An 11,586-nucleotide genomic window follows, 5' to 3' on the forward strand; every position below is an offset into this window, starting at 1 on the left:
CTTGGAAAAGTCCTCTACTTGTTCCCCTCTCTTTCACAGCTGTTGAAACCCTCTGTCTAATTCCCAGATAAGTACCCTGATCCAACCTCTGCAGCTGCTGGAAGCTTCTTGCTAAACACTGAATAAGCTCTGGTCCAGAGCTCCCAGCCTTCCCACTTCTCTAAATTTCCAGGTGTCATCCACCTGACAATTAGTGAGTGCTCGGTGGATTACTGGACTGTAGGAAATACGTATCTAAATTCCTAGTTGTTCACCTGGTTCCCACTAATCAACCTGTTTCTTAATTGCACTGCAGTAGCAGACCATTTTATACATGGACCATGAGTTACCTGCCATTATTGTTTGAGTTGCTTGAGAAGCTTCTTACTGTCTCTTCTCTTGCAGGAAGAAAGCTGAGAATACTCAGGCTTTTAAGTCACTGCTGTGTTTTTACACAGCAAACCAGAAAGCTCTATTCCTTATGACATCTGGCAGCTTTTCAGCAACAGCCAGTTCATATATGAAAGTTTTAAATAAATTATTGTTCTAGTATACGCCCTGAGGTTGGAGGAGAAAGAACATCCAGGACTAACAAACCTGATTGTTCTGGCAACATCACTCCAGTCTGAGCTGGCATTTCTGACTTTTTCCTTTTCAAGACACTGCTCTGTGAGCACTTTGTACAACAGTGTTAATTTTTCTAGCCCTATTTGCTGTATATGCATCCACTGTCTGCCATATCAGAGCTTCTAGGTATTAACCCTGCCCTGAACTCCCTTCACCTTGTGCAGATAAAGCCAATAACCTGTCTCACAGTATGTGATCATTAGTCTGTGTGTTATTCCTCCAATTTATTACCTTTTGGGGAAGGTTGTGACACAGCCCTTGGAATGAAAGCACTTTCCAACTTGGCATTCTTAGGTTCAGAAATATACCTCCTCACTGCAGTCTGAAATTTCAACTGTGCTGCTTACAGCACAGTGATTTTAAGTTATAATCACTCAGTGTTGAACTAAGTGATTACTATGCTTGTACCACCATGCTAGGTAAAATTCCAATGAATTATTATGCGTGTTTTCCATAGGCAAGTACTGGAAGTCAGTGGAGCCATACTCTGTGCCAGTGAATTGTGCTCTGGCTGAGTCTCAGAAACGAGAGAGGGAGGAGACAGAAACGGTATCTGCTATGGCCTCTCTTTCAGTGGATGTTCAGCAGTGTATCCCTCAGGAAAGCAGCAGGTAAGTGTATGCAGTTACTGTAGAGAACAAGGCTTTCTCTCCAGGCAAGTGAGGTGAAGAAGACAGCCAGACTAAAAGTTGTTTCAAAATTAACTGCTCATTGAGGTACTTGGAAGTTTTCATCCCTTGATTTGGGTTCTCTCACTTGACCGCTAGAAGCAGAGATATTCTATGCTAGCAGATGTTTTCTGTCATGTGTCATTTTTTAGTAAGGTTCATGATTAGTGCAAGAACCTTGTTTTCTCCCTGTGTCTAATGCTCTCTAGTACACAAAAAGTGTAATATCCATATGAGGAAAATAGACATGATCAAATGTAATTAACCATATTCTTCTCATTGGAAGCTATTGAAAACTGTTCTAATTTTCTAGGAAGGCATTTAACACACATTCAGATAAATTTAATAGGGATGGACTTAAATCATTATTAAATTATATTAAACATGCATTAAAAGTTATTTCCCTGGAAGCAATGGAAAGGTGCCAGTATAAAACTTAAAGCAATCCTTAAAGGATTAGGGCCAGCATTTTCCATGTATCAAAATGAAGGTACACAAGTAAAGAGTGAGAACGCTGATTTTTTTCCAGCTTGTCAGCCACTTTTTACATTAATGAAGACTGCATTCAATTTCACAATTTGAGAAAATTATACAGCAATTGCTGTTGTGTTTTTTGCCAATAAGAGATTTTTAAAGATAGACACCCAACACAGTGTCATTGAAAACCAGTACTTCTTCAAAGAGCTGTTAGGAAACAGAAAGCCTACTGCAGAAGTTCTTGGAGTTTCCTATTTACTTGTTTTAAGGACAATGTTCCCTGGCCTTCACCAGTAGAGGAAGACCCAATATGCAGTGGAACCATTTATCACCCAGAGAAAACAGGGGAGGGAGGAAGGGACTAAAAAACCTTATAAGGAGACTCATCAGGTCTCTGCAGACTGCAGAGCAGAGCTGTGCAACAAGAGGAGAGAAAAGACGGAGCTCTGGGTAGGCAGAGCAGTGCTAGGAGTGGAGGCAGAAAGATCCATGGCTCCTACATTGTGACAGCTACTTGTTTGATTTGGCTCTTACCTCCTTCATTGGCTCTTTAATCAGAGCTGAACTGATAAGCATGCAGGGAACTTGAATGGTGCTAAAAACTATGGCTGAGTTTGGGACTGAGTATCTTTCACAACAGTGGGAGCACTCATCTGTCAATGAGTTAACAGACGCAGCTCAAAGCGACACACAGGGAGCACAGATAGCTAGTGAAATATCTACATAATTACCTTTCCAGTTTTAATTAGATTTTAATATGCTATGGCTATTGTTGTGCTAATATTATTGCAAACAAATCCATAAAAGTTTAGCAAAGAATCCATGACAAGTGGGAGACATATTTTAGTTTTGTGAGAGTGCTAATCAGAGCTCAGCTAAGGAATAATGTAAGTTTTGTTATGTAAATGTGTGACAGTTAGGAGACAGAAAGGTGCCTGCTCTTGTGTGTGTAGCACTGAAGATAAAGAATTTTGGTTCAAGTACTGGAACTAATGCAGTCAAACAAAGTAAAGCTTTAAATTTTTCTGTGTAAGGATGTGGTTAATTTTGTGTATTTTTACATGGCTCAGAATAACCAAGAATTGTATTTGTTATGTGCCTCCACTCACTTAAAACTACAGCCATTGAGAGCAACTGCTGATCCTACATGATTTGAAGAAAATAACCCTTTGACTAACACTGCACTTAATTATTGTATTTATTACCTACCTAATGATAACCTGTGACAGTTTCCATCCATTCTGAAAATAGCATTTCAGGGCAGAGCTGAGAGAAATTAAAAAAAAAAACAAAACAACCCAAAACCGGATGTACCGAAATGTACACAAGCGAAATTCATGTGGCTGCCAGATTCAGTACACTTCATCAGTCCTGGACTCTTATAGGGACCAATCTGTCATCCTTAATTGTTCTGTGGAAAAATGCCTTCCTTTGAAATATCTTCTGTGGTGCTGCCGAGATTTTTTAGCAGCTCAAAAAAAAACCCTATGCACACGTGCATTCCCAAGTCTGTTTCCACATTCGTAACCCACAAAGAAGTAACCCAAAGCCAGATTGCCATCAGACAGGACAACGTAAGTGCTGTCCCAGTGGGCCAAAATTGATGGTTAGGTTTTCTGAGGCTTCAGGACATCATTCTCCTTGTTATCTTCCTGCTGAATGAAGAACGTAAGGAGGAACATGAAATAAACTATGGTCACTTTGAAGGTCTATTTTTGAGGGTCCTCTGAGCTGCTGGGAGACCTGAGAGGACCTGGCTGCACTTTGAGCATGAATGTAAGTCCAGCATGCGATCATAAATCCAGGGACTGATTCCACATTGCGCACTCTGGTTTCATGCCAGTATAATTTAATTCATTTCACAAAAACAGGCTGTTAATTTCATAGGCACATACCAATGCAAACTGCAGCAATGTAGTGTTGGTTCCAACTCTATGTTTTCCTATTTGTTATCTTTGTTGTAATTCAGGACCAAGTATGCAGTGCTGCTTCTCCAGCCTTTTTCTGTGGCAAACTACCAGGCTGCAGGGGTGTAAGAACTCATCTGGGCTCTCAAGCCATCTTAATACGGCCACTGTAGGTGTACCCTCATTTCCCCATTGTAGATGTGGGCCACCTTCTGAAGACCTGTTGCAAGCTTTTGCATCGAGTGTTTGTTTGAGAATGTTGGTTGTGACAGGAAGGGTGGGATCAGAGCAGAAAGCACCATGGCTGAAAGGGCAGGCTGAAGGTCTCCTTCGTTATGCCAGGAGCCAATTTACTTTCTTTAAATTCCCACCATGGTCAGCCAGGCTGATAATTCTGGCCTGCATCTCTAACACTGTTTCACTGAACTGATGGTAGAGATCCTGTTGACTTCAGCTTGAGATGGTCAGTCCTCCAGATGAAGAGAACAGCAACAAGAGTCTCCGGGGAAAACTCTTGCCAGTTATGTTGGAGGATATATTGGTGTTTGGAGTGAGATGACTCACTTTAAACTAAGATTTTGGGTAAAGCATCTCTTTTGCTGGCCAACTCATATCTGGCTCATTTACCACTGATGAATAAAGGATAAAATGCTCCTGGCTAAGGCCTATCTGAAGTATTTCTCTTTCTTCCTTCCTTCTTTCTTTCTTTTCCTCAAGTGACAGTGCCGATTATTTTTTATTTGGTTTTCTCTGGCATGCTAAATGAAGAAAACTGTGAAAAGCTGCTGCACTTTTGTTTTAAATTACCAAAGCAGAGCTCTGCATTTTAAGGTCTGATTGAAACTTGATTATAGACTTCAGAAGAAAACAGATATAGAAAAAAGTTTGTGGATAGGAAAGAAAACATGCATGATGCTAACACAGATTTAAATACAGATGCAATTAAAGGAACAGGCATGCCCTGTAAAACATTTCTAACTACCATAACTTTTGTGTGTTGATAACTCCTTATTCCCTACATGAGATATGGATTTAACTGATTAGAATTTTGCTTTGGCCACACATCTGTTTCAGAAATCATGCTATGAAAATATTCAGTACAGTGCTGTCCCTGATACATTGGAGCTTCCGTATATTTCTTCTTAAAATTGAAAAATAAAAGGGTCTTGCTCTTACTTTTTTTACAGAAAACAGTAAATTTTGAGAATGACATTTATCAGAATTTGACTTTATGGCCGTTGGTCAGCTAGTTATAGATTTTACTCAAATGGAAATGAAAACAAAGTACAATTTTTAGATATTACTGTTACAGAGCTATCAGTTGCAGTTTCAATCACATCGCGTTATATTACACACATTATATTACTCTATACCAGAGCAACTGGTTGGACCTTGGGGAACAGCTAGCCACCATCAGGGTTGCATGTTGTGTTTGTGTATCAAGTCATAGAGCTTCTCTTAACATTTAGCTATTTGGGTATCCACTTCAGCTGTGCTGAGTAATCTGCACCTATCTGGGCATGCCCCACAGGGTCTGAAGTCACAGCCAGGATCAGCTGCTAAAGAACAAGGTCAGGGTTCCCCAGGTCAGGCTGCAGCTCTGTCTTGCCCAGCTTCCTCTCATCTCCCACTTGGGGTAGTGAATAAGAAAGAGAAGCAGGAGCAGAGGAGTTTGAGAATAGGCCTTGCCCTAACGGGTTGGTAAATCTCAACAGCTATATCTGACCCATGTCATTTAAAGCTTCCAGGATACCTACCCAGGCATAAACTTCTCAAAGGTTTTTTTAAACCAGCTTACACCTTTGGTACTTAGATAGTGAATCCCACAGACTCATCAGGCATTGCTCTAAACTCATAACCAACAAATTCACTGGGGAATCCCTAGTTCTTGCAGCAGTTTTCTTACTCATAGTCTCTGCCCCATTTCTGAATTTAAAGGCTTCAGCTGTCTCAAGGCTCTGTATTCTTCCTGTTATGAAAATAATTTCTTACCCCTGATGATTCTGTGCCTTTTGTAGTTTTCTTTGAGATGGAGTAAGAACTGCATGCAGGACTCCAGGTGTTGAACACACAGAATCACAGAATCACAGAATCCCAAGGGTTGGAAGGGACCTAAAAAGATCATCTAGTCCAACCCCCCTGCAAGAGCAGGGTAACCTACAGTACATCACACAGGAACTTGTCCAGGCGGGCCTTGAATATCTCCAGTGTAGGAGACTCCACAACCCCCCTGGGCAACCTGTTCCAGTGCTCTGTCACTCTTACAGTAAAGAAGTTCTTCCTGATGTTAACGTGGAACTTCCTATGTTCCAGTTTACACCCATTGCCCCTTGTCCTATCACTGGATATCACTGAAAAAAGCCTAGCTCCATCATCCTGACACCTACCCTTCACATATTTGTAAACATTGATGAGGTCACCCCTCAGTCTCCTCTTTTGCAAGCTAAAGAGACCCAGCTCCCTCAGCCTCTCCTCATAAGGGAGATGTTCCACTCCCTTAATCATCTTTGTGGCTCTGCGCTGGACACACTATCTTAATGTTATTTGTTTTGCTCTCTGCTCTTCTACCATTAATTTCAAGCTCTCAGTCATAGCCACCACTGTGTAAAAACAATTAAATCTGTCCTACCTCCTATTTTGTGCATTGCATTTTAGTTTGTGTTAATTTGCCTTCTTTTCCATTCAGAAATGGTGTTAGGAGCTTTAGAACTGACCAGTATCCGTAGTTTGTCATCATCAACAAACGTTATCACCTAGAAATACTGACAGTCTGCTAAACCCTTTTGAGATGCTCTGGAGAATCCCTCCATAGTGAAAAATCACAAATATTATTATGTGTTTCCTACTTTTGATTGATTATCTACCTGTGAGAGGGACTTCTTTCATTACCTAGGTTCCTCAAAGCATTTGGATAAAATTGTTGGAAAGTTTCTTTTTGCAGGGACATCACTTGATTCCTCTTCTTTCATGTCCTTCAGAAATTTCTGATAAATTTATAAGGCTCGCTTTCCTTCTAAGTGTTAAGACCTAACTCTTACCCAAATTACTGTTACCTAAATGCCTAGTAATCACTGATTAAAACTGAGTTCCCCATACCAGCTTACTGTATCTCCTGCAGTTTCCAAAAGGGGAATTGAATTTCTTACCTTCTCTACCTCTTGTATGGATGCAAAGTTAAGCAATAGAATATGCTCAGTAATTATTTAATTAGCAATATCATAATTGCATTCCCCTAGAACACAGTGAATGAATATCATCTGCTTTTAGCAATTTGGCAATGTTTAATATATGAGTTTGTTCTAAGTGCTGATTCAGTTTAAGATTGTTCATCTGCAAACAATAAAGTCTCCCTGACACTTCTCTAGTGAACACAGATATAAATAGTTCATTTTGCTTTTGCGGTCTACCTTCCTTGATGCTCCTTTTATGCTTTGATCATTTCTTCTGATGTGCTTTGAAAGATCTTTTTATTATTAATTTTTATGATTTTAATATGTTGCTCTTCAGACTTTCCTTTGGCCTGCCTCATCAAAGGTTTACATTTATCTTGCCAGAGTTTATAGTTTATTTAAATTGCCTTATTTGGACATTACTTCCTCTTTACAGAGTATATGTGTAGTTACCTTATTCTGGTCTTAAACTATGATCAGTTTTACTTTTAGTTCCTTTTTCTTTGATCTATACAAAGTCTATTTCTACTAGGACAGACACTTACTCAGGATCTCTTATACGATACCTTTAGGCAGACACTCTGAATCATCTTCATGGTGTAGAAATGTACCTCTTTTTCCCTGGGTCTTTGCTACCAGAGGATCACTTTTCAATTACAATGATCTCCCCTAAAACAGCTGAGTTAAGTTAGGAACAGATTATGGCATAAAACATCCATACCATGCCAGAAAATCTATCTTTTGTTCAGCAGTTTCTGTGACTTGGAAACATATCTTGAATTTTTATGTGTGTGATGATGTAGCTATGAGGAATTTCTGTAACTCTAAAAATAGGGTAAGAGAAACATTTGCTTTTTTGGATTATGTACAGGGTTTATCTTAATTCTTAAATATTAACAGTTTTTTAAAGTGCAGATATGAACTATATGAAATAATATTCTCATAATTAATATGGTTGCTGTTTATTCTCAGCTGCCACAGGATAATATTTGATATGCCACACATTTTGCCAGATTCTATCCATATGGTAGGATTTTTGTCTCATCCATTTGTTTTGTTTTAAGGTTTAAACAGAATAATTTTGATTAGCATTAACTTCAAACAGACTACTCCAGTCTGCCATAGTGTGAATTGTACATCTAGAGAACTATAGATGAGCACTGTTTCCAGCACAGCAAATTTAGCAAAGCAAAGAGGGCTCAACTCCTAGGAACTTGCAGTCCAAATGAGCCACAGTGAAGCCTTAATGACAAATCACAGCCGTGCTTCTACAATTATTACAGTCCCAATCGATGTCTTTCTAAATCTGCTGACTGCACAGAATAAGTCCAAATCAGACCTGAGCTCACAGCTGCGCCTTTGAGGAACCAGTTAAAGAATACATACAGCATGGATTTTTTTGTGTGTTTTATGTTTTTATGCCAACTTCTTGTCAGCTACAGAAAGAGTGACTGAACGGATGTAACTAACAGTGACATAACTGAAGTAACATAAATTTGGCCTGTCAGACTCTGCCCCGTCGATTTCTACTGGGTTTTTTTGACAACTTTTGATATCATCAGAATGGCTATATACTGATTCACTGCTCAGGGTTAGGGGGACTACAGTATTTTTCTTTCTGTACAAAGAGGGAAAAATGGGGCTTTTTTGGTACTAAGAACCCCAAAACTTTACTGGCTTTCATACAAAACTCTGACATAAGCCGCTATCCCATAAAAATGTATATTTTGAATGATTAGCCTTTGGATAGATTCAGTGACTTCTCTGACATGAATAAAATGAAGTTAAAACATACACATAAGTCTTCAAGAGGAGACTGGAGAAGCGTCTTAGAGTTGCCACACTGAGAGACAACAGCTGAATTCACCAGGGCACCCTAACCTCCTCCTTTCTTTCTCCGTAAAGCACCTTACATCTGCCACTGGCATAAAAAAAAAAATCCTAATGGTGCTTAGGCTCTGTTTGATGCAGAATATTGGCATATGGTTAGAAAATATTGGAATATATTAGAATATGGCACTTGAGGTCAGTCGTGGCCCTCAGAATTACCCTCATCAGTGAAAAATTGCCCAGGACTAAAACCCTGAATAAGATCATCTCTCAGTTGTACTAGGGTCATGAGAATATCAGTCCCAGAAGCCAAATACATGTGAACAGATTGATGCACATACTGCTTCTCTAGATCCTTATAAATAGCCCCAAGCCCCACTTTCACTCCAGAGGTTTTCCAGAGCTCCAGTCCTTCCTGCTCTGCCAATCTCTAACTGAAATCTATTGACAACTATGCCTTCTCATTTGCTTACTCACAGCCAAACCTAAGAGCTGAACTGTTATCTGCTTCCAAATTATCCTCTTTCCAGACAGACCTATGAGGTCCTGGATATTTAGTAAGGGCTTATTGCACATTTGCATTATGCCAGAGGACATGCAGGTCTTCCAAAAGTGGCTGGACAAAGTGTGTGATCAGCACAACTACAACATACACCATCAGTATGAATCCCCCACATGGTGCATGATCTTTTATCAAACCTGAGGACATCAGCAGCAGGCTGGGCTCTATCCCACCCTGGCTACCATTGTGCGGTCTCTGCTGCAAGCCAGAGCAATGCAAGACGGGTAAAAAGAAATGCAAAAGGGCTTCACCTTGCCTCTCAGGAAAGAGGGAACTGCAGTTGTTACTGGACATAGGAAACACTCTCCACCATGTGGTGGAGGACCAAAACATTTGAGACTAATAATCTTTTAGGGTAAATAATCCTTTGGAAATTATTAGTCTGAAAATATCTAATTTTTCACATATCATTCATCTGACATATTTTTCAACATACTATCTGTGATCATTCCAAATCATAAAAGAATAACCTGCATAAAACTATTTAAAAGCACACTGCTGAATTTTTCTTTGGGAAAGACTGTAATAAACTCCAGATTCATTTAGAATTCTCTGGCTTACTTGCTGAATAAATTACTAAAGCCCATGCAAGCCCCATTAATTAATTTTTTTTTTTTTTTCTGCTAGGTTTCACAAGTTTATACTTTCTGAGGGATGTTTTACTGAAGCCAGTTATTATATTGGCTTACAAGATTTATCTAGTAAATGTCTTATTTATTAATTTACATTTATTTTTTCTCTACCCTCATTTCAAAATTGCTTGAAGGGACTATTTTTAGGGAGGTCTTCAGCTCATTTGTCATATGGTATTCTGCCAGACTGAGGTGAAAATTGGTTTATGTCCAGATTCTTATGCCCTTCAATACTAACTGTGATCTCAGGAGCTTCCCATTTTATAATTGCCAGGGTAATCCTTGGGTGTGATAGCTTGTCAGATACAAGGAATTATGACACTTTTTTCCAGCTCAGTGTGTGTCCCCATTGTTTACCTATTGGTTGTTTTAGAGAGCTCATCTTACCTAACCTGATTATTACCCAGAGACTTTCAATCAAAAGATACATGTATAACCCTATTTAATCTTGTTAATAGATACCTTCTCTATGACAGTGACCTTGCTGATTTAGCTCAGAATTTGGTCCCAGAAATTGCAGGCAGACAGGCAATGCGTTTCTAAATTCTCAGGATCAAAAATCACAAGGCTGAAGAAGAACCCCAGAGGAAACATTACTAACTACTAGCCTACTAGTAAACTTAAAAAAAATAAATGCATATATTTTTAGTGGCAAAAGCTTGTAAAATAAAAGTATCACAGCTATTTTTTTCATGAAATTATTTGACTGTTGACACAAAGCATGTACATTTCTGGACAAAAAGTTATAAAATATTCTGACATATTTTAATATAAACAGGAACATTTTCAGTGATTGTTTGGATCTAAAATGTTTTTCCACTTGACATTTGTTTATACTTCCTAGGAAAGAAACTCTATTTATGGATAACTGAATAACACAAATAAACATCAGAGAGAGCTGAAAAATCAGCTTTGATTATGCATGAAAATCTACAATGTCATTGTGTACTCTTGTGCTGTATTCTGATTGCCTGTTTATTTTTACAGAGCTGCTGGCGAGCCCATGGAAGAAGAGCCAGCCTTCTGAAGTGCCAAGTCCTCCCTGATATTTCCTGTGGGTGACATCATTGTGTATCCCCCCAAAGCACCCTCAGACATGTCTTGTCTGCTGCTTGGGTGGCACAGATCAGATGAAACATAAACACTGGGCACAAAACTCTGAATAGCAACTTCACTTGTGCTTTGGATGGACTTGAAAGGGCCCTAAAGATTCCTTAAATATAACCGCTGCAATTCTAGAGTTACAGTAAAACGGGCTTGGGAGAAAGAGCCTAGAGCATGCTTTTTATATGATGTTTGACCCACTCACAACATAAATTGTGAAACAGAGTATTACAAAATCCTACATGATATACTATAGATACAAGAATTCCAGCAGCCAGCAAAGTGCTCGGTAAACTCCATGAATTGCTTTCTGACAGTTTTTACTGGGTAATTTTTTTCATACTGTGTTAAATTGTTAATAGAATTAGTTTTCTTCGCTCTGTGTAATGAAAAAAAAAGGACACCTTTATTTTATGAGCCATTTTTTAACCCCCTGTCATGAGTTCTTAGTCGAATAAGTGAAAGGTGTGTAAATTACAATGAGGGAATTTAGCTAAAGGGAAAGCACTTATTGTATTATAAATCCCCAGAAGTACTGTGCTTGTTGGTGCTTTACTTTCTTTTCCCTTCTCTCGGGCATCCCTCCCCATTTCATGTAATCTTTTCTACCGTGAAAACACATTCTAAAAT

General features: G+C 39.0%; 1 protein-coding gene across 1 annotated transcript in view; it reads left to right on the plus strand.

Moving 5' to 3' along the window:
- Nucleotides 1-10,894, plus strand: part of HDAC9 (histone deacetylase 9) — a 457,613-nt gene extending 446,719 nt beyond the window's left edge. The window contains exons 24-25 of the mRNA XM_065666283.1: nt 1,064-1,217; nt 10,840-10,894. Of these exons, the coding sequence (XP_065522355.1) occupies nt 1,064-1,217; nt 10,840-10,879 (194 nt within the window). The 3' untranslated portion in view covers nt 10,880-10,894. The remainder of the gene's footprint in view (nt 1-1,063; nt 1,218-10,839) is intronic.
- Nucleotides 10,895-11,586: the final 692 nt, after the last annotated feature.

Source organism: Lathamus discolor, chromosome 2 (assembly GCF_037157495.1).
Source record: "Lathamus discolor isolate bLatDis1 chromosome 2, bLatDis1.hap1, whole genome shotgun sequence".
Taxonomy (NCBI): domain Eukaryota; kingdom Metazoa; phylum Chordata; class Aves; order Psittaciformes; family Psittacidae; genus Lathamus; species Lathamus discolor.